At 40.5% G+C, this 23,829-nt stretch overlaps 2 protein-coding genes across 2 annotated transcripts in view; one reads left to right on the top strand and one right to left on the bottom strand.

The window, feature by feature from the left end:
- The window catches only part of LOC114653862 (protein disulfide-isomerase TMX3-like), a 1,157,775-nt gene that overhangs the window by 84,793 nt on the left and 1,049,153 nt on the right, over positions 1 to 23,829 (top strand). The gene's annotated exons all lie outside the window — the stretch shown is intronic.
- Positions 10,455 to 23,829, bottom strand: part of dok6 (docking protein 6) — a 538,250-nt gene continuing 524,875 nt past the window's right edge. The window contains exon 8 of the mRNA XM_028803400.2: positions 10,455 to 11,186. Within this exon, the coding sequence (XP_028659233.1) occupies positions 11,011 to 11,186 (176 nt within the window). The 3' untranslated portion in view covers positions 10,455 to 11,010. The remainder of the gene's footprint in view (positions 11,187 to 23,829) is intronic.

The raw sequence follows: 23,829 nt of genomic DNA, 5'->3' as shown, positions 1-23,829 counted from the left end.
AGTGGGGCAAGTCCGTTGTTATGTCATTATCAATTAAGCAGATAAAAGGCCTGGAGTTGATTTGAAGTGTGGTGCTTGCATGTGGAAGATTTTGCTGTGAACAGACAACATGCGGTCAAAGGAGCTCTCCATGCAGGTGAAAGAAGCCATCCTTAAGCTGCGAAAACAGAAAAAACCCATTCGAGAAATTGCTCCAATATTACGAGTGGCAAAATCTACAGTTTGGTACATCCTGAGAAAGAAAGCAAGCACTGGTGAACTCAGCAATGCAAAAAGACCTGGCCGTCCATGGAAGACAACAGTGGTGGATGATCACAGAATCATTTCCATGGTGAAGAGAAACCCCTTCACAACAGCCAACCAAGTGAACAACACTCTCCAGAGGATAGGTGTATCGATATCCAAGTCTACCATAAAGAGAAGACTGCATGAAAGTAAATACAGAGGGTGCACTGCAAGGTGCAAGCCACTCATAAGCCTCAAGAATAGAAAGGCTAGATTGGACTTTGCTAAAGAACATCTAAAAAAGCCAGCACAGTTCTGGAAAAACATTCTTTAGACAGATGAAACCAAGATCAACCTCTACCAGAATGATGGCAAGAAAAAAGTATGGAGAAGGCGTGGAACAGCTCATTATCCAAAGCATACCACATCATCTGTAAAACACGGTGGAGGGAGTGTGATGGCTTGGGCGTGCATGGCTGCTAGTGGCACTGGGACACTAGTGTTTATTGATGATGTGACACAGGACAGAAGCAGCCGAATGAATTCTGAGGTGTTCAGAGACATACTGTCTGCTCAAATCCAGCTCAATGCAGTCAAATTGATTGGGCGGCATTTCATGATTCAGATGGACAATGACCCAAAACATACAGCCAAAGCAACCCAGGAGTTTATTAAAGCAAAGAAGTGGAAAATTCTTGAATGGCCAAGTCAGTCACCTGATCTTAACCCAATTGAGCAGGCATTTCACTTGTTGAAGACTAAACTTCAGACAGAAAGGCCCACAAACAAACAGCAACTGAAAGCCGCTGCAGTAAAGGCCTGGCAGAGAAGGAGGATTAAAAAGGAGGAAACCCAGCATCTGGTGATGTCTATGAGTTCAAGACTTCAGGCTGTCATTGCCAGCAAAGGGTTTTCAACCAAGTATTAGAAATGAACATTTGATTTCCAGTTCTTTAATTTGTCCAGTTACTTTTGAGCCCCTGAAATGAAGGGATTGTGTTAAAAAAATGCTTTAGTTGCCTCACATTTTTATGTAATCGTTTTGTTCACCCCACTGAATTAAAGCTGAAAGTCTGCACTTCAACTGCATCTAAGTTGTTTCATTTCAAATTCATTGTGGTAATGTACAGAACCAAAATTAGAAAAAAGTTGTCTCTGTCGAAATGTTTATGGACCTAACTGTATTGTTCCAGTAGTTTTTAAATAGTTTTTACAGTTCATTAGCTGTGTAAAATGATCAGTGTTCTGTGGTGGGTTGGCACCGTGCCCAGGATTGGTTCCTGCCTTGTGCCCTGTGTTGGCTGGGATTGGCTCCAGCAGACCCCCGTGACCCTGTGTTCAGATTCAGCGGGCTGGATAATGGATGGATGGAATGATCAGTGTTGCAGTAATTGTGATGCTCTTTGTATGACAAAAAGTGTTCCATTAAAATTTCACTTTTTCTTTGTGAATTGTGACGTTTACTTAAAGTGCAGCAAAAAAGTATTAGGTGTCCAGAGACGCATTATCCCCCAAGTATTTGGCAGTTTAAGGGTTAAAGCCCCAAGATGCCGCCGAAAGGCCCTGCACCTTCTAAGGCTTCTGGCAATGAAAACGCAGTTTCATGAATTACAATACATATAGCGGTAACATCTGTATTTTACATTCTAGCACTGCGGGAGACATAGCAGTACAGTATTCAGGTTTTACCTTTACATTCTTTATTTTTAGGTAATGTATTAAGCTGAGTTTGAAATTAAATTAAAGTGTTTTGGGGCATATTTGGGGTTTTTAAACTATGAAAATAGGCATTTTTTTAAACACATCCGTGGTTTTTCACAATTCGCGGGTGCGAATTTTGGGCGTGTACTGTAATAATATAAGCTATTACAGTACCTAATTCAAGTGTGTGTGTAAGCAGGAAAGTATGATTCAGGGTAAAAAATGGCAACTTCCTAAATAAAAGCAAATGTCAGCAACAGATATTTTCTGCCTGGAGTTAGGAAATGCGCTAACTTAAAATTTAAACGAGGAAGTGTGCGAGTGAGACAAGTAGACAAGTTTTGTTTCTTTTTTAAAAGGTCACAGAGGGAGGATAAACTATATAAAGGGCGTGCAGAAGGGGATGTGCATTCTTCTGACTTGCGAGCAGGAGTTCCATGTTACTCACCTGTTGTTGATAAACTAATACTAATTGATTGCACTCCTGTCTTCCTCACTGTCTTTCTTTCTCAACACCTGCGCCCACGGGCATAAACGAGAGCCTGAGCAAGTTAGAGGGAGATGCAGAAAGAAAGATGATGAGACTGGAGGTGAAAAGAATTATGGAGGATTATAGAGGAGCCGGTGCTGGAAAGGGGAGGCAGGCAGGCAGGTTGCACTCAAGGGACACTGCTGCCAGGGTGCTCGACAGGTCCAACAGGTAAACACCGGGGAATGGCAGTGGTAGAAAGGAGAGTGGCTTGTGGGGATCCTGCTGAAGGCTGAGGGATGGCGGCGAGATTCATGAGCCAGTTCAATGGATGATGGCACCTGACAGAGGATGTCTCCTCAGAGACCATAAAGGTAGAGCAGCAGAGACGTAAGTTTTGAAAGGAGGCACAAGAGGCTCATGTTGTTTCTTAAAAGAGAATGGTCCTACATGTTATAAACCTCAATTTACTTTGGATGATTTATTGATTGATGATTTTATTTACCACTTATGCACCCACTTTTATAATGGATTATTTATTTCTTTATTAAGAAGAACAAAGTTTGATTGAACAGTTTGAGAACAACAGCACTTGGTGCATTTGCTCATCCTCGGACATGACTATCGACATTCGCAGGTTCAATGAAGTGATGCCAGCTGCAGGCACCCAGGCTGTCATAGATTGGTTTAGAAATGTTACATCACTGAACCATCTTATTTGTTCCCATCCACGTTTAAAGAAATTCTCTTAAAGTTGTTCCCCACATGTGCACTATACTGTGGATTCTACTTTCTGCACACTTTACTGTGTTGTAAGATCAACTTTCAAAGGATGCATTTGACATTTTTGACCTCCAATCTACAAGCAATAAATTTGCAAACTTTTCTGAAAGTATGTTTTCACTTTGTCATTATGGGCTAATGAGTGTTGACTGATGGGCAAGAATGGCAAACATGTCCATTTAAAATTAAATCTATAACACAATAAAGTGTGCAGAAGGTGAAGTGGTCTGAATACTTTCACAGTCCACTGTGTATTCAATGTCTGGCTCTGCAAAACTTGTAGGGATTGTAAGAGTTAAATTTGAACCCTGCTCCAGTGTGTACCTGGTATGTGTCTGAGTCTCATATCCTTCTGAGCTAATGCTTAAAAGCTGACGCTGGTATTTTTATTCACTATGATAAAATGTGTTTCCTGTTTTGAACCAAGCTGGATCATAATATACAGTGCATCCAGAAAGTATTCACAGCGCATCACTTTTTCCACATTTTGTTATGTTACAGCCTTATTCCAAAATGGATTCAATTCATTTTTTCCTCAGAATTCTACACACAACACCCCATAATGACAACGTGAAAAAAGTTTACTTGAGGTTTTTGCAAATTTATTAAAAATAAAAAAACTGAGAAATCCCATGTACATAAGTATTCACAGCCTTTGCTCAATACTTTGTCGATGCACCTTTGGCAGCAATTCCAGCCTCAAGTCTTGTTGAATATGATGCCACAAGCTTGGCACACCTATCCTTGGCCAGTTTCACCCATTCCTCTTTGCAGCACCTCTCAAGCTCCATCAGGTTGGATGGGAAGCGTCAGTGCACAGCCATTTTGAAGATCTCTCCAGAGATGTTCAATCGGATTCAAGTCTGGGCTCTGGCTGGGCCACTCAAAGACATTCACAAAGTTGTCCTGAAGTCACTCCTTTGATATCTTGACTGTGTGCTTAGGGTCGTTGTCCTGCTGAAAGATGAACTATCGCCCCAGTCTGAGGTCAAGAGCACTCTGGAGCAGGTTTTCATCCAGGATGTCTCTGTACATTGCTGCAGTCATCTTTCCCTTTATCCTGACTAGTCTCCCAGTTCCTGCTGCTGAAAAACATCCCCACAGCATGATGGTGCCACCACCATGATTCACTGTAGGGATGGTGGCTGGTTTCCTCCAAACGTGACGCCTGGTATTCACACCAAAGAGTTCAATCTTTGTCTCATCAGACCAGAGAATTTTCTTTCTCATGGTCTGAGAGTCCCTCAGGTGCCTTTTGGCAAACTCCAGGCGGGCTGCCATGTGCCTTTTACTAAGGAGTGGCTTCCATCTGGCCACTCTACCATACAGGCCTGATTGGTGGATTGCTGCAGAGATGGTTGTCCTTCTGGAAGTTTCTCCTCTCTCCACAGAGGACCTCTGGAGCTCTGACAGAGTGAGCATCGGGTTCTTGGTCACCTCCCTGACTAAGGCCCTTCTACCCCAATCGCTCAGTTTAGATGGCCGGCAAGGTCCTGGTGGTTTCGAACTTCTTCCACTTGCGGATGATGGACGCCACTGTGCTCATTGGGACCTTCAAAGCAGCAGAAATTTTTCTGTAACCTTTCCCCAGATATGTGCCTTGAGACAATCCTGTCTCGGAGGTCTACAGACAATTCCTTTGACTTCATGCTTGGTTTGTGCTCTGACATGAACTGTCAACTGTGGGACCTTATATATATAGACAGGTGTGTGCCTTTCCAAATCATTTCCAGTCAACTGAATTTACCACAGGTGGACTCCAATTAAGCTGCAGAAACATCTCAAGGATGATCAGGGGAAACAGGATGCACCTGAGCTCAATTTTGAGCTTCATGGCAAAGGCTGTGAATACTTATGTACATGTGCTTTCTCAATTTTTTTATTTTTAATAAATTTGCAAAAATCTCAAGTAAACTTTTTTCACGTTGTCATTATGGGGTGTTGTGTGTAGAATTCTGAGGAAAAAAATGAATTTAATCCATTTTGGAATAAGGCTGTAACATAACAAAAGGTGGAAAAAGTGATGCGCTGTGAATACTTTCCGGATGCACTGTATATAGGCCATTGTTCTTTTCTCTTCTTTGTGAAATTCACACATCTCCTAAAATAAGAATAAAAATAATACATTTAAAAAGTCACGTACATCCTAAACAAACAGGACTATCAATCAAATTGTGGTCATCTAAGGTATCAAAATCTGCCATGTCCTGTTAGCAACTAGGTGTAACCAATCATGTTAAAAGTTTTCTGAATTTGTAATGAATTCCTTTTTTAAAGAAAAGTGACCTAATCAATGAATTGTATAAATATAGCCTGAGGACATTTGTCCCTTTGTAGCAATGTGACTAGCATGTGGCTAACATGTAATACACTTGTTACCTCTTCGAAGATTTAGATAAAGAATAACGATTGACGCTTTCTCCTGCCTGTGTTTTATTGCTTAAATTGGGGCATTCCAGTGGGGGGGTTGTCTGTATATATTAAATTTTCTTCCACAGGATGCTACTGGGGAATGAAACTTCAACTCCCAGCAGTCCCTGCAGTGGCTCTGACTGGTCATCTTCTGAGGGTGCAGGGGCTGCTGGGGACAAGAAGGCTGTGTGAGATTTAACAGGAGGCCACTTCTACTGGGAGGAAGTCTTTTGTGTTTCATGTCTTGAGTTGTCTGTCTGTTTGCCCTCCCGTTTACTACATGTGGATTCTTGTTTTGTTGTGGATTGTCTCCTGTGTTCGGTGTATGGACTGTCTGGTGTCTTCCTGCTGCATGAAAACTGTCTTGAGGATTTGTTGTCGTCCTGCAAAGAATAGAGAACTCCTGATCCTATTCACACATCATCATCTCATCAGGAAATACCGATAGGACTGATCTTTACATTCACATACAGCGTGCTGATCTCTGGACTTTCTACCTCCATCATTTCATTTAATCAGTTGCCGTTTTCATGGACTTCATTGTGTGTGGTATTTGTTAGTAATTTGTTTTCTTGAATTCATGTTTATTGTATATCGCCGTAAGGGGAACTGGGGTGGGATCACTGTAGTTTGCCTATATTTCATTTATTGTTGTTGAATACATTCTTTAATTTCTGTTTTATTACCGGTTGTTTTTTGTCTCTGTGAGGTAGTGTGTGTGAGTCGGGCCAAGGCTGGGTGTGTTCCTGGTATCTCCACCTAAAAAATAAATAAATCAACGTCATATCGACGGTGTGAATCTTAGCTGGGTTTTACAAACTAATAATGAAAAGGTTAAATGATTTGAAAATGAAAACTGTGTAAGACCTCATGTTTTATCCTGGTGAGATCCAGTGAACTCAATGACATTAAGCCTGTGGCCTTACCATCCCATATCATGAAGACCCTGGAGCAGCTACTTCTTCATCTCCTCAGACCACAGGTGAATCACGCACTAGACTCCCTGCAGTTTGCCAATTGAGAGAAGGTGGGTATATACTGTATAATGTCCTTCTTGACCTTCTCCACTGGACCCACTCGCATCTGGACAAAGGATGTAATGCTGTGAGGATCATGTTCTTTGTCTTTTCCAGTGCCTTCAATACCATCCAGCCCCTTCTGTTGAGAGACAAGCTGTCCAGGATGGGAGTGGACTCACACCTGGTGAACTGGATTACAGATTACCTCTCTTGGTTTTTTCTCATTTTTCTTCTTTTGTTCTTTATTTCACCTTATACAATTTCTTATATTAGGAATTTGTTTTCGCATACACCTTGGGGTCAGAGTGCAGGGTCAGTCATTATACAGTGGTCCTGGAGCAATAGAAGATGTGAGTTCCAAAATCTGCTAATTACACCTTTTGGTAAAATTTAGTGAACACTTGATTGTGACTTACAACTCGTGCAGTTGGTCATGCATCGAAAATATGTTTGAGCTTCAAAACCTGCTAATTGTAACAGTGTAGCACTATAGTTTTAGGGATTTAGTTTCAAAATCTGCTTACAGACCCAGATCTTCCTATTTATCTCCAAAATTTATCTTTTGTACTTGGCTGATTTTGGAACTGAGCTCTTCAATTGTAGCTTAAGGGCTTTGCTCAAAGGCCCAGCAGAGTAGGATCTCATTTGGCAGTAATGGGAATTCAAACCGGCGACCTTCCCGATACCATGCCACCTCACTGGCAGACCTCAGTTTGTCAGACTGGGGACCTGCATATCACAGACTGTAATCAGCAGCACAGGAGCTCCATGCTGGTGGACTGTTCTTTCCCATTTCCTCTTCACCCTGTACATATTGGACTTTAACTACAACTCAGGGACATGACTCATGCAGAAGTTCTCAGATGACACTGCTGTTGTAGGGTGTGTCAGGGATGGACAGAAGGAGTACAGGGTTCTGGTGAATGACTTTGTAGGAAGGTGTCGGTCAAACCAACTGCAGTTGAACACTTCCAAAACCAAGGAGATGGTTGTGGACTACCATAGGTCTAGACCACCACTGAGACCTGTCTCCATTAAAGGGGCTGATGTGGAGTGGGTCAAGACCTCTAAAAACCTTGGAGTGCAGATGGATGACAGGCTGGACTTGTCAGAGAACACAAAGGCTCTGTTCAGGAAGGGGCAAAGCTGGCTCTGTTTTTTTGAAGAGGCTGGGCTCCTTAAACATATGCAAGAAACTCCTGCAGATGTTCTACCAGTCAGTGGTTCCCAGAACTCGTTTCTATACTGTGGTGTGCTGGGTTACCTTGAAGAAGAGGGATGCTGATTGTATTGAAAAGCTGATAAGGTGAGCAGGATCTGTGGTTTGAATGGACATGGACTCTCTGGTGACATTGGCAGAGAAGAGGACACTGTGCAAGCTGCTATCTATTATGGACAATGAACATTACCCACCATACACCACAATAATTAAAAAGAGAAGTTTGTTTAGTGGTAGGCTGCTATCACAGAAGTGCAATATGGACAGATATGAGAGATTTTTTTGTCCCCAAAGTCATTAGATTCTTCAACTCTTTACAGTGGGGTGGAGGATGGTTGAGCTCTGAAATTGATATTCCTTCTCTGCTCATAAGTTATATTAAATATACCAGCTATGCACTGCATACATCAGATGTCACACTACTTGCTACTTGCTCCTTACTGTATAAACTTCTTTTTTATGTTCGTTATTACCCTATCGGCATATGCCATGTCACTTTATTTTATTTAACTTTGATATTAAGTCACTTTAGTATGTGTCACTTTGATATTATGTGCCACCTGTAACTTTGGTGGTGTTTTATTTGCCACACACTTCTCGCCACACTGTACTGTGATTGCATTATCTATATACAGTAGTATTTGTTATTTGTGTAGTAAAGGTACTTAAACGTTTGTATTTAACTTGGTATAATTAATTCTTGGCTACTGGTACTTGAATTTCCCTCAGGATAGATAGATAGATAGATAGATAGATAGATAGATAGATAGATAGATAGATAGATAGATAGATAGATAGATAGAATCTATCTATCTACAGTCATATGAAAAAGTTTGGGAACAATCAGTTTTTCACATTTGATTTAATTTTATACAACTAAATACTGTGTCACTAAAAATCTTTGTACGGAAAACACCCCAGTGCTCAGATGTTCCTAGGAAATGAAAGACATACCACTGTTATATTTTTTGTTGAGAATAGAGTCAATTATTATGCAGGCTGAGAGGGGTTCCCAAACTTTTTCATATGACTGTATCATATAGTGGCTGATCTATCTATGAGGTGTGTCTATTAAATAATGAGACTGTGTTTCTATCTCTTAAAGAAAGCAGTGAGAAATGATTATGAGCACTGGTCATGCAAGTTTAAACCTGTCCAAACCTGCACGACAAACGACAACACTCTCTGCCGTTTAGTTGATTGTCAATCACCGTTTAATGCAGTTGTGTTTCCCCTTTTGTCCTGTAATCATGCCAAGTTTAAAAGTTGAGCAACATGTCAATTTGAATTTCTTGGTAAAATTGAATAAAACAGCCTTACTGAGGCTAACTGGGAAGACAGCATGTCTCGTACAAATGTGTTTGAGTGGCACAAAAGGTTCAGTGAAGAATGTGAGAACGTGGAAGACGATGAGCGCCCTGGACAACCATCCATTTCAAGAACTGACAAAAATTTAGAAACATTAGCCAGATGGTTCAAAAAGACTGCCGACTCAGTGTCCAAATATGAGCTGAAACCATAAACATCGACAAAGACACTGCGTGGAAAATTTTACGTGAGGATCTCAACATGAAAAAAGTTTGTGCCAAGGTGGTCCCTAAGGTTATAAACAGCAGAGAACAAAGAATGCGGCAAGGAAGTTTTCGCTGACATTCTGCAGCAAGTTGAGGCGGACTGAACCTTTTTCAAAAAGTCACCACCTGTGACGAAATCTGGATCTTCTAGTATGACTCTGAAACAAAATGACAGTTGATGCACTGGAAAATACCATCATCACCAAGAATGAAAAATGCGTGTCAAAGCAAGTCCAAATTCAAAGCCATACTCATCGTGTGTTTTGACATGAAGGGCGTAATTTTGGGAGAATGGCTTCCAGAAGGCACAACAGTGAACCAGCAAGACTGCATCAGTGTGTAATTGGGATTGGGGAGTATATTTGAAGGGGATAAGCATTAGAATTGTAATATAAATTAAAGTGAGTTATTGTATCTATCTATCTATCTATCTATCTATCTATCTATCTATCTATCTATCTATCTATCTATCTATCTATCTATCTATCTATCTATCTATCTATTATAACTGTGTATTATATACAGTAGTGCCCTCATATCTATCTATCTATCTATCTATCTATCTATCTATCTATCTATCTATCTATCTATTATAACTGTGTATTATATACAGTAGTGCCCTCATATCTATCTATCTATCTATCTATCTATCTATCTATCTATCTATCTATCTATCTATCTATTATAACTGTGTATTATATACAGTAGTGCCCTCATATCTATCTATCTATCTATCTATCTATCTATCTATCTATCTATCTATCTATCTATCTATCTATCTATCTATCTATCTATCTATCTATCTATCTATCTATCTATCTATCTATCTATCTATCTATCTATCTATCTATCTACTGCCATTCAGCATTTGTTTCATTGTTTCCAGTGGCTCCATTCAACTTTATTTCTGAATAAACCGAGGTAAGAAAATTAATCGGAGAAGAATAAAATGATAACCAGTCATTAAATTATACTTTATCATTCAAAATAGACTTTAAGACTTCTTGGTAGTCAGAAAAACTGTAGTATTCTGATGCTTGTAGTCTTCCATTACACTGAACATTTATTGAATGTCAGGCATATTATTTATTTTGCTTTTCTTACTTGAAGTTATATTAATTATAACAATATCTCCAGGTTTAAGAATCAAGTCATAGCTATAATTCTTGGCTTTTTTTTTACAGCTTGATTAAATAGTTAATTTGGAAGAAATGTACTTAATACAAGCCTTGTCCAATCAGCTTTGTCATTTTACTAAAGTGATCATAAACACCAAATTGTTCTAATGGCCTAAATGATACTATGGTGCTTATCCTGTTGTCCAAAAACCACTTTAATAAGGTAACAGAAGTAACTTTAGTTCTCTTTTACGTGAGAAGACCCAATAGACCACCGTGACATTTGTTTTGGATGGCACACCACATTTCCGTCACTGGTTTCCACAACAGTCAAACTCCATCCATCAAGGAGAAGCAGTAGAACTCCATCCAGTAGAATTCCATTAATGCCTCTTGGTTCAAACAGTTATTGTTTTTTTTTTTAAAAAAATCCCATGGTTCCCACAACCGCTATCAGCTACTGAAAAGTCCCATCCCCGCACAGTGCATGTCATTGGATGAATCCGCTATTGTACTTTGAGCCATAGCCACTAGATGGCAGTAGAGACTGCTCCTGGCAGAGCTGCCTCTGTCCTTGTCGCTGTTGTTCGATGTCGTTGCTCTGTTCAGATATGTAGCTGGGGAAGGTCTGTGCACGGGTAACCAAGGTCATGCTTAAACTGGTACCTGAAAACACAAGAAAGACAAACAAACAGCAATTTAACATCCAAAGTACAAGAAACTTTTAATCTCCTCAGCATTATGTTTACCCCAAAAATGTTAAAGTTTTTCAAGAAGAACAAATTTAATTATATGTAAAAGAAACCTGCCACAATGTCAACATAATTACAGTAGGAAAGGTCTGTCTGGTGTCCACTGCTGTACTGATGCAGATTTAATGAATGTCCATCTTTTGAAACAGTCACCATGTAGCGGTGCTTGAAACTTCAACTCCCAGCAGTCCCTGCAGTGGCTCTGATTGGTCATCTGCTGAGGGTGCAGGGGCTGCTGGGTACAAAGAGGCCGGGGCAATTTTTAAAAGGGGGTGAGTGTTACCAAAAAAGGGAGAAGTATTTTGTGTTTCGTGACTAAAGTTCCTGTCTGTCTACCTTCCGTTGTGGTACCTCTCATTTTGTCCTGGATCGTTTCTGGATTGGGGTATGGATTGTCTACTGTCTGCCTGTTACGTGATGACTGTATGTGGATTTATGGCCATCCTGTGAAGAAAGGAGCACTCCTGAACCATCCACCTGTCTTCGCCATTTCAGGAACTACCGGTAGGACTATCTTTACATTCCCTTTCAACGTGCGGAACTCTGGGCTATTTACCTTCATCTTTACATTAGATCTGTTACTGTTTTTTCATGGAATTTACTGTGTGTAGTTTTTGTTTGTGGTTTGTTGTATTTAATATATAATCGCCGTGATGCATTCAAGTTGGAGGTGGGATTACATCAGGGATCGGCTCTGAGCTCTTTCTTATTTGCAATGGTGATGGACAGTTTGACAGACGAGATTAGACAGGAGTCCCCGTAGACTATGATGTTTGCTGATGACATTGTGATCTGTAGCGATAGTAGGGAGCAGGTTGAAGAGACCCTGGAGAGGTGGAGATATGCTCTAGAGAGAAGAGGAATGAAGGTCAGTAGGAACAAGACAGAATACATGTGTGTAAATGAGAGGGAGGTCAGTGGAATGGTGAGGATGCAGCTGAGTTGGCGAAGGTGGATGAGTTTAAATACTTGGGATCAACAGCACAGAGTAATGGGGAGTGTGGTAGAGAGGTGAAGAAGAGATTGCAGGCAGGGTGGAATGGGTGGAGAAGAGTGTCAGGAGAAATCTGTGACAGACAGGTATCAGCAAGAGTGAAAGGGAAGGTGTACAGGGCGGTAGTGAGACCAGCTAAGTTATATGGGTTGGAGACGGTGGCACTGACCAGAAAGCAGGAGACAGCTGGAGGTAGGAGAGTTAAAGATGTGAAGATTTGCATTGGGTGTGACGAGGATGGATAGGAATAGAAATGAGGACATTAGAGGGTCAGCTCAAGTTAGACGGCTTGAAGACAAAGTCAGAGAGGCGAGATTGCATTGGTTTGGACATGTGCAGAGGAGAGATGCTGGGTATATTGGGAGAAGGATGCTAAGGATAGAGCTGCCAGGCAAGAGGAGAAGAGGAAGGCCAAAGAGAAGGTTTATGGATGTGGTGAGAGAGGACATGCAGGTGATGGGTGTAACAGAACAAGATGGAGAAGACAGAAAGATATGGAAGAAGATGATCTGCTGTGGTGACCCCTAATGGGAGCAGCCAAAAGATGAAGAAGAATGTATAATCGCTGTAAGGGGAACTGGAGTGAGATCGTTGTTTTCATTTATTATTGTTAATACATTCTGTATTTGCTGTTTTATTTACGTTGGCTTTTTGTCTCTGTTTGTGAGTGGGTGAGGGTCAGGTCAAAGCTGGGTGCGTCCCAGGAATCTCCACTAAAAAAATAAATAAATCACCGTCCCTTCGACGGTGTGAATCTTAGCGGCACTGGACCGCTACAACCAATGCACAGCTCGATGTTCCAGTAGAAGCGTCTTTCTTTCTGCACTTTTCATATAATACATTTTCTTTTTCTTATGCATGAGAGGGAAGTGCCTGATCCACACACTTGATGCGCCCCTGGTGCTATTGTAGATTATCACAGCACGAGGCTTAGTGACTTCTGCATTTCTGCTGACATGTATGTAGTACCCCTCTGCTTTTACTGAGGGTGCTTACCTCAGTTCAGTTTGTTTACTTCTTTTTTTTAAGTTTATTTTATTGTTAACTTTAAATAAACCTTTTACCCTAGCGTTCACAGCACAACTGTTTTAAGGAACAAACCTGTGTTACTAATGTAATTAATTAATATAAAATGTATAAAAAAACTAATACTCTATTACAGACAAAATATTTTAAATAATTAACTAATGTAATTTACATAACTCTACCATTAATTACACAATTCGTTACTAGACCCCACATAAGGCTACTATAGCCACCTGCCAACGTGATTTCCCCTTTTTGCCTTATATGTCTTAGCCAGCCATTATAAAAAAACCCACCAAAGTTCAATGGTTTAGTTTAAATACATTAACTATTTACTTATATACATCACGCATCCATACAAGAGTATAAACTTAACAAATTCCAACAAATCTATTTCAGTTTTGAACCAGCAGTCCTTTCTCTGAAAGCAAACAAAAATAAAAACAATAAACAAGTACAATCCCCTTATAAAACCTAAGTCGGCAAACTAAAATAAAAGGAACCAAACAAAAGTCAGGTAAAAGGTACCACACATAAGCGTTGCAGGCCTGGTACTTGAAGGTGATTGCGACGTTAATCGGCGACTGCCTCTTAGGCTGTAATAGAGCAGACCGGTCTCAGTTCCTCATTTTCAGCTGATGTGCACCGACTTTCGCGTCTTTCATAGCGAGTATCAGGTCTCCATGATAGTTGGTCAGCTGTAAGAACATCTGATGTCGGCAATGTACTCCAATGCCCGCCAACATCTTCCGTGTTCAACCTTTCTCGAACAGTGCTCCACAGTTCACCAGTTTGGCGTTCTCGACCAGTCTGTCTAACCACCAACACGTTCACGTTTTCTGTCCCAACTGTTAATTCCATTCTGGAATCCGGTCTTTTTCTTTTTTCAAACTCCTTGCTGAAGTTTACAATCGGCCACTTTTTAATGACTCGCCCCCGGCGCAAAAAAAAGCTTTTTTTCTAACAACTTTTCCGCCCCTTCCTCCCTCACTCTCTTTCTCCTCCTGACCTCTGACCTCTCCAAACCAATAAAATAATTTAACATAAATACCAGCATTTACTTTTTACATTTAAAACCTTATAAATATAATTACATAACTTTTTTAACAACATGTACAATAAATGTAACAGTGTTAATCAAAATTTATATTACACAATTGCTGTTACCACCCTGCGGTGGGTTGGCACCCTGCCCGGGATTAGTTCCTGCCTTGTGCCCTGTGTTGGCTGGGATTGGCTCCAGCAGACCCCCGTGACCCTGTGTTCGGATTCAGCGGGTTGGAAAATGGATGGATGGATGGATGTTACCACCTCATAACTTTAGTTTTTGTTAAAGGGCTACACATACACTGACAGCTGCTGAATTGTGAACAGTACTTGGGGGGCTAATATCATTCTTGTCCCTCCACTTAATCACAATCATTTGCCTTTTCGCTGCACACCTGTCTGCACCATGGTGAACTATCAAGCAACCAAATTCATCAGGCATATTGCAGTGGTTTTGTTGTACAGTGTTGTATGCATCAGTTTCACTATCTGCGTCAATGTCTGATAGCCAATTCACATCATCATCACTATCACTTGATTCAACTGTTGGTTCAGTTTCCATTTGATCTAGAACTGGATTTGTTGCTTCTTGTTTACGCACCTATGTGTTTTGGTGGAAGTCTCCGCCCCATTCATGAATATTAATGAGTTACCTTAGATCCAAATCGTATTATGTAATAATTATCTACTGTTCAATTCTGTTCTGTACTTGTAATATTTCTTTTGCACTATTTTATTGTATTGAGGATTACTTGTGTTTTGTTCTGTGTATGTTTATTTACCCCCTTTTTTTGACACCCACTGCACACCCAACCTACCTGTGGAAAGGGGTCTCTCTTAGATAGACAGATAGATAGATAGATAGATAGATAGATAGATAGATAGATAGATAGATAGATAGATAGATAGATAGATAGATAGATAGATAGATACTTTATTAATCCCAAGGGGAAATTCACAAATTTGAATCGCCTTTCCCGAGGTTTCTTCCATTTTTTCCCTACAATGGTTTTTTTTGAGCGTTTTTCTTGTCTTCTTAGAGAGTCAAGGCTGGGGGGCTGTCAAAATGCAGGGCCTGTTAAAGCCCATTGCTGCACTTCTTGTGTGATTTTGGGCTATACAAAAAATAAATTGTATTGTACTGTATTGGCAAAATGCATAGAATTAATGATTTTTTTTTGCAGCGTAATGTTATTTGATCCGCTAGATGGCAGGAGAATACTGATCTTTATTGTTGCTTGGGTGTAATACTGTACGGTGGATTATAACAACTATACCCTGAGAGACATTCGGGGTTAACCATTATTACAAAGAATTTCAAGCACGTGAGAGAGACTTGAAGCTAATACCAAGGAGGTTAATGGAGCTAAAATATTTGGTCTTAAACTGCAAAACAAATGGGCCATTGCTTTAGTGGCTACAGAGCCGACAATAAGATGGAAGTACATTCTCTAAAATCATAGAAGAAAAGTTATCTGAGCGGTTAACTACTTGCAGCAGGACACATCCCCACTTAAGCGTGCCACTGTTTCATATTCCTCTGGAAAAAAAAAATCTAATCCAAAACAGGGAGAACTAATCAAGTAAAAATCCATTCAAGTGGAATGCCACAAGGCTGAATAGACAACATTGGTATCTCCTGCCATTGAGACAAAATATGACAGACCCTCTTGGGGCAATGAGGCTCATAACTGAAACATTTTACAACTGATGAAAAAGGTGCAAGGTCAGAAGAAACACAACAGACGTTAAGTAATACCTCTTCTGTAGTGAAAAATAATCCAAGTCCATGATGGCAAATTCAATTCCTAATTTTTTTGGCATGTTAGCCATAAGGGCTCAATGTTAGCAAAATCCTCTCTTTTTAAGTGCATATTTAAGAATGCTGTGGTTTTATACTTCCTTAGTACTGCGTAAGATTAGATTTATTAAATACAAAATTAGAACATAGGAAAAGCTTTTGATGAGAACAGACCTTTCAGCTCAACAAACCTCACCAATTCTCTCCACTTAATTGCACCCACACAATGTCGAGTTTTGGAAGTCCCTACGTTTCTACCGTCTACTACACTACTTGGCCACTTATTCCATGTGTCTGTGGTTCTTTGAGAAGAAAAACTTCCTAACATTTGTGCAAAATTTACCCTGAACAAGTTTCCAACTGTGTCACCGTGTTCATGTTAAACTCATTTTAAAGTAATAGTCTCAATCCACTGCACTAATTCCCTTTATAATTTTAAACACTTCAATCATGTCTCCTTATATTATCCTTTTCCTTAAACTGTAAATGCTCAGCTCTTTTAATCTTTCCACATAACTCATCCCCTGTAGCCCTAGAATCAGCCTAGTTGCTCTTCTCTGGACCTTTTCTAGTGCTATTATGTCCTTTTTGTAGCCTGAAGACCAAAACTGCACCCAGAACTCCAGATGAGGCCTCACCAGTGTGTTATAAAGCTTGAGCAGAACCTCTTTGGACTTGTTCTGTACACATCAAGGCGCTATAAAACCTCACATTCTGTTAGCCTTCTTAATGGCTTCTGAATACATTCTGGAAGTTGATGTGACAAGTTCACTATAACTTCTAAGTCCTTCTCATAACCAGTACTTTTAACCTTTAGGCCATCCAGTGTATATTTAAAACTATGTAACATTTTTACTTCCTATGTATAACATTTTACATTTTTAGTAGTTTACATTTACTTACATTAAATACCATCTGCCATAAATCTGCCCAAGCCTGTATACTGCCCAAGTCCCTCCATAAAGATTCAACAGATTCAAGACTATATCACCTAGCCTGTTATTTAAGTTCCTATCTGAATCATTTATGTTTATTAAAAATATCAGCAGCAATATCATTGTCCCCCGCTGAACTCCAATATTAATGTCAGCCAAATCTGCTAAGGTTCCACACATCATCATCCTCTGCTTTCTGTCTCTGAGGCAATTCTGCACTCATCTACTCACAACACCCTGAACTGCCACTGCCTTTAGTTTGATGCCCAACCTCTCACGTGGCACCTCATCAAATGCTTTCTGAAAGTCAAGATGAATACTCTATTATCATAACATTCACTTTGATCATATCCTTTTGTTGCTTCCTTATAGAATTCAAGCATTTCAGTAAAACATGACCTCCCTCTTCTGAACACGTGCCAATTTTTCAGTAAAACTCCTGTTCTTGCCATGTGTTGCCCAATATTTTCCTTAATAATTCCTTCCTGTAATTTACCTCTCATGCACATTAAGCTTACTGGCTTACAGTTGCCTGGATATTCTGTATATGCATTTAATTATTATTTTTATCATATCTCTGCAAATCGTTGCTTACCCCTACTTTCTCTGCTGTTCTTTTTCTGGTTCTCTGCGGTGGCGATCTGTGCCACCACCACCTGATCATAGCACCGTGCTGTCCCTACATTGATGGATTGAAGGCCAGAGGTCCACATGACCATCATCGTCTAAATATTCCACATGAAGCCTGAAACCAATGTGGACGGATTGAGATCATTGATGTTAGGTAGAATGCCCAGTGCGGGCTGGGTGGTCTCATGGCTTCAGAGCCCCTGCAGATTTTATTTTTTTTCTCCAGCCCCTGGAGTGTTTTTTTGTTTTTTCTGTCCTCCTGGCCATTGGACCTTACTTTATGCTTTCTTACTTAGTATTGCCTAATCTTATTTTTATATTTTCTTTTTTTTTTCTTCACCCTGTAAAGCACTTTGAGCTACATCATTTGTGTGAAAACATGCTATAGAAATAAATGTTGTTGTTGTTGGATCTGTTTATTTTATATAACAGGATAATATTTGCCATTTTCCAGTCCTTCGGAATTTCCTCAGTGTGCAGTGACTTCCTAAAAATATGTGTCAAGGGTTTATATACAGTATGTACTTCCTAACCGTATGATTTCAGCCTATTTAATCTGAGCTACGCTTCTCTCTCTACAATTCCCAAATCACTCAGTACCTCCTTAGTAGTCCTGTGTACCTCTGGGAGGTTATCCACTTCCTCACATGTGAAGACCTCAGAAAGATACAAGTTTAGATCATCTGTTATTTCACTGTTGGTGTATTTTAATTCCTCTTTACTATTCCTGATGCACTTCACCTCCTCCTTGACTATTCTTTTGCAACTAAAGTACTGAAAAAAGTCTCTTTGGGTCATAGTTCACCTTTTCTGTATTACAAGTAAGCCCGCGATTCGCTAGCGAATCGGAAATCCAAGAATGGCAATCAGTTTCTGTTCCGTCTGATATCTGGATGGATGACATATCATGGAGGGTGGGTGTGTCTGGGGAAATGTCATTTAACTACATAAGCATATCTGTAGTAAAGTGGTCTCATTTTGTGGAGACGTGATTCCGTTGCCTTTGCTGACACCGACTGCTGGCAGAGTGGAGCACAGCAAGTTTAATTTACAGGTTGTGGTGTTCGTGTGCCAGCCACTGAGTGTGGGAAGCCGCTGGGTTAGAGTCTGTGACTGGTATATGATCTTTATTACTGGCACAGTGGATTAGAGCAAGTGTAGCTCACAGGTTGTGTTATTTGGGCGCCACGTACTGACTCTGGGAAGCCGCTGTGTTTGACTCTGGGGCGGGCGCCACGGCGCATTACGTTATGTTATTTGGGCGCCACCTACTGACTCAGGGAAGCTGCCATGTTTTGGGAAGTTGCTGCGTTTAACTCTGGGGCGGGAGCCACAGCGTTTTTGGGACGCCGCTGCGTTTGACTCTGGACTCTGGGGCGGGCGCCAAACTGAATGACCATTATGTGATCTACATTACTGGCACAGTGGATTAGAGCAAGTCTAGTTTACAGGTGGCAGGCTCGTTGCATTGCGGCAGTGCGCGTGACATCCGGTTTACAACCTTCTCGTTTCTGTGTTTTCCGTTGCCTTTGCTGGCACCGACTGCTGGCAGAGTGGAGCACAGCAAGTTCAGCCCTGTGCCCTGCGTCCATATCCGGTTTACGCCGTGTAGTCTGGACGTCTGGGGATTCCGTACTGTAATACTGTAATGTGATTCACATATGCGCTGAATCCTCTCGTTTTTGTTTTGTCTGTGGCGAGCTCGTTGCATTGCGTCAGTGCGCATGCGCCTCGATACGCCCAGCGACCTGCGTCCATATCCGGTTTACAACCTTCGGTTAGTAATATGGATTTCTCTGTAACTGCTTTGTAGATTCCCTAATATTCTTTTTAATGGCTGTCCTCCTGCTCTCTTACACTCTATGGTTAGCATTAGAGTTATTAGAGCTCTTCCACCATTAATGACTATAAAGCAGGTAGGCTGTCCATGGGATGCTGTTTGATCACTGGGCATAGTCGATTGCCACTGTGTACATTGTTATGCCATGTTTTCTTCTATTGTGTTCTTGTTTGCTTTTCTCGTTTTGAAAGATGTTATTTGTCATGTATTGCGTTCACATGAATTACTTATGAACAATCTGAAATCACTTTGTTTTTATCTGACACCTCCTGACTGACCAGCATGAGAAAACCTCCACATTTGATATGTTGGATTATATATAGGGACATTGTTTGCTTCTGGATTGACTAATTTTAGGCAAGTTTGTCTGATGTTTTGAGGACTTGCTTGTTAAGATTATTTTTGCAACATGAATCTTTTATATATAAATATTCTTTGTTTGCCCTTTAATAAAAAGCCAAAGGTTCACGGTCCCCCTTCCACTTGTAGGGCATTTGTGATATTTTTTGGAATTAGTATAGTTGTTTTGCCAGCTCCTCATTTTGGGCCTACATTAGCTGAAGCCAGCAGGATGAGTTGGGGCTTAGCTGAAGTTAAAGTTGCCTCTGTTGGGCAGACCAGGTAGGTTTCTGTCCTGTTTCCTAGCTTCTTTTTGGAGGCCTCACCATGTTTTGCTGTAGAGCAAACTCTAGGTCATGACAGAAACGGCTAACTAGAGGGCCAAGATGGATCCTTCTGCTCTGAAGGGATTAAATCACTGGAGGCAAAGTGGACCAAGTTTGTGATTACAATAAAAAGTAATGAGATAATTTTACCCAACAGATTTCGTTTTCATAATAAAGTAGATAAATTATTGAACATCCCTTGAAGCAGCAGAAGTCACACTGTCAGCAAGAAATTTAGGCTCAGATTCTGGTATGAATCAATATTGTCCATCGACTTCATGTTTAGCATAGCTCATTGTACTTTGGTAAATGATTTAACATTTAGTGTACCGAACATAGCAAATGACTTGACTGTTCTCCTGCTAAGCCTTATAAAGATAAAGTGATGGGGTATCTTGGAGGCAAACCTCTATAACTGCAAAAATAAGAGAAGGTTTTGACGTAAATAAGATAATAATGGATGTCTTCTCATACGTAAGTCAGGCTGACTGACTGAACATGTGCTGATGTTAGTCCTCTTAAGGTGTTTGAGGTTGAAGCGGCACATCCACAACCCCCGAGCCATTAGTGACATAATAATAACAATAAAAATAATAATAATAATTATTATTATTATTACTTCTATATAGTGCTTTTCTTGCTACTCAAGTACTTTACACAGACAGTGGGGAACACCTTTAACCACCACCAATATGTAGCACTCACCAGGATGATGCGATGGCAGCCATTCTTGTCCCAGTATGCTGAACCCACATGAACTATTTAGATGGTCAAGGGGTGAGAGACAGTTAGCCAGTTTGAGACAGGGGATGATTAGGGGGCCAGGATGGAAAGGACCATGATGGGTAGTTTAGCCAGGACATCGGGATACACCCTACTCTTTACCAAAGATGCCCAGGGATCATTAATGACCACTGATAATCAGGTCCTCTTCCAATTATTGGTCAGGCCTGAACATCCTTAGCTTCAGGTGGATTGCTTGTTCTGAAGTGCAGGTGGTATGGCTGCTGATGATTGTTATGGGTTGTCATGTTACTGATCTTCAGACCTGAGGCTAAGAGGACAGGATAGATAGATAGATAGATATGAAAAGCGATAGATAGATAGATAGATAGATATGAAAAGTGATAGATAGATAGATAGATAGATAGATAGATAGATAGATAGATAGATAGATAGATAGATAGATAGATAGATAGATAGATAGATAGATAGATAGATAGATAGATAGATACTTTATTAATCCCCCGGAGGCAAAAGGACTTTCATTTCAGTTTTCTTCAATAATAAAACTGATACTATTACTACTACTACCAGGTCAGGTCAGGGAGCATGCACTGGTACAGGATATTGCTGCACCCACCACACAATGAAACAGCTCAGGATCCTGGTTGACAACCCCCCAGGTAGACACAAGGTCCCGTCCCACCCTCCAGAAAAGACCTTCTATCTGCCACAGACAGGTGTTAAGCCACTCGGGTCCTCAACAATGACGATCCTGTGAGCCAGATCATCCTCGGGGAATTGTGCACCTTCATAAAGCAGGTAACGTGCCTCATCTGGGATCCTGTGAGCAACCTCTCATTCAACATAAAGTCAAACCAGCGGTACCCAAGGATTCTCCGAAGAGACACAGTACCAAAGGAGTCCAGTCTCCATCTCATATTACTGGATAGGTCTATGTCTTGGAATATATGTCTCTCATTCATATAGCAAACAGGAAGAACCAGGACTCTAAAGACTTGGACCTTCGTCCTCCTGCAGAGATATTGAGTGCACCACACACCCCTTTCCAGTGACATCATGACCCCCCCCCCCCCCCATGCTCTCCCAATCCATCTACTGACTTCATAAGAAGAGTTACCAGAGACATGAATGTCACTGCCAAGGTAAGTAAACCTCTCGATGAGGTCAACATTCTCTCCGCAGACAGACACACTGCTGATGGCTGTGCCCAAGAAGTCATTAAAGGTCTGGATCTTGGTTTTTATCACAAGCCCAGACACTCAGACTCCTCACTCAGTCTCTCGAGAGCCCCAAAGATCACTTCATCAACAGCAAAGCCAAGATCAGTGACTGTGGGTGAAGAAAGATTCACTGATCTGATCTTGACTACTACTGCCATTATTATTAAAATTGTAGCAGCACTACTGGGGAGTGAAAACTTTAACTTCCAGGAGTTCCTGCAGTGGCTCTGATTGGTCATCTGCTGAGGGTGCAGGGGCTGCTAGGGACAAGGGGGCCGGCACGAGATTTAAAAGGAGACCAGTTCTACAGAGAAAAAAAGAAGTCTTGAGTTGCTTGTTTTTGTCATGCATCGTCTCCTGTTTTGGGTGTATGGAATGTCTGGTGTCTTCATGCTGCATGAGGACTGTCTGAGGATTTGTTGTCATCCTGCGAAGAAAGGAGTGCTCCTGATCCCATTCACACGTCATCATCTGATCAGGAAATACTGGTAGGACTGACCTTTACATTCACATACAGTGAGCTGATCTCTGGACTACCTGCCTCCATCATTTCAATTTATCAGTTGCAGTTTTTCATGGACTTCATCTTGTTTGATTTTTGTTAGTTGTTTGTTATTGTTGAATTCATGTTTATTGTACATCACAATAAGTGGAACTGGGGTGGGATCGTTGTAGTTTGCCTGTCTTTTTTGTTATTATTGTTTAATACTTTCTTTAATTTCTGTTTTATTTGCTGTTGTTTTTTGGTCTCTGTGAGGGAGTGTGTGTGAGTCAGGCCAAAGCTGAGTGTGTTCCTGGGATCTCCACCGAAAAAATAAATAAATCAACGTGAATCTTAGCTGGGTTTTTTAGTCCTCTACAAAATTAATATAAATAAATAAATCCATCCATCCATCCATCCATCCATCCATCCATCCATCCATCCATCCATCCATCCATCCATCCATCCATCCATTTTCTAACCTGCTGAATCCGAACATGGCATAAACATGAAAGCAGAATAATGAGATGGAAAACATACAAGAATAAAAGGCTTTTCCCTACCCAGCCATATTTTCTTAGAACACCTATTAACACATTTAACACCTATTATATATATATATAATATATAAACACATTTTAATTAACACCTATTAGGTCAATCAAATAAACAAAACAAAACAAAACAAGAGAACTAAAAGAATTCCATCTAATCGAATTTGGTTTCAAGTGCCAAGTAAATTGCCTTCTGTCTTGTCACCTGTCTTTGTAGTTTAGCAAGCTAGTGCTATGGCGATCAAACCTTCCTCAAATGATGCGTAAAAGAGCCAGTGAATAATGAACAAAGACAGAGCAATTAAACACAGCTAAAGCAGATAGGTGCAAAAAGTATGGAAAGCCAGACATGCATACATATTCAACTTTATTTACTAGGATTCTGACACGATAAGAATGTTTTTCCAACAAAACAGCTGACAGCACAGTTAATGAGTAGGAGCAAATAAATTTGAAATCAAAAGTAAATGTAATAATAGAAACTCACACCTGAATGAAAAGAGAAATTAAAAAAAGTTATTCGGGCTGATATTCTATTCAAGAAAAAGTTGTAAATAGTATAACACTGACACCTACAGGCCTGACATGGCATCCTGGACAGAAAACAAACACGCAAA

This window comes from Erpetoichthys calabaricus, chromosome 6, assembly GCF_900747795.2.
Source record: "Erpetoichthys calabaricus chromosome 6, fErpCal1.3, whole genome shotgun sequence".
In the NCBI taxonomy this organism is placed as follows: Eukaryota; Metazoa; Chordata; class Cladistia; order Polypteriformes; family Polypteridae; genus Erpetoichthys; species Erpetoichthys calabaricus.
Note: the sequence above shows the minus strand (reverse complement) of the source record. Positions and strands in the feature narration are given on the sequence as shown.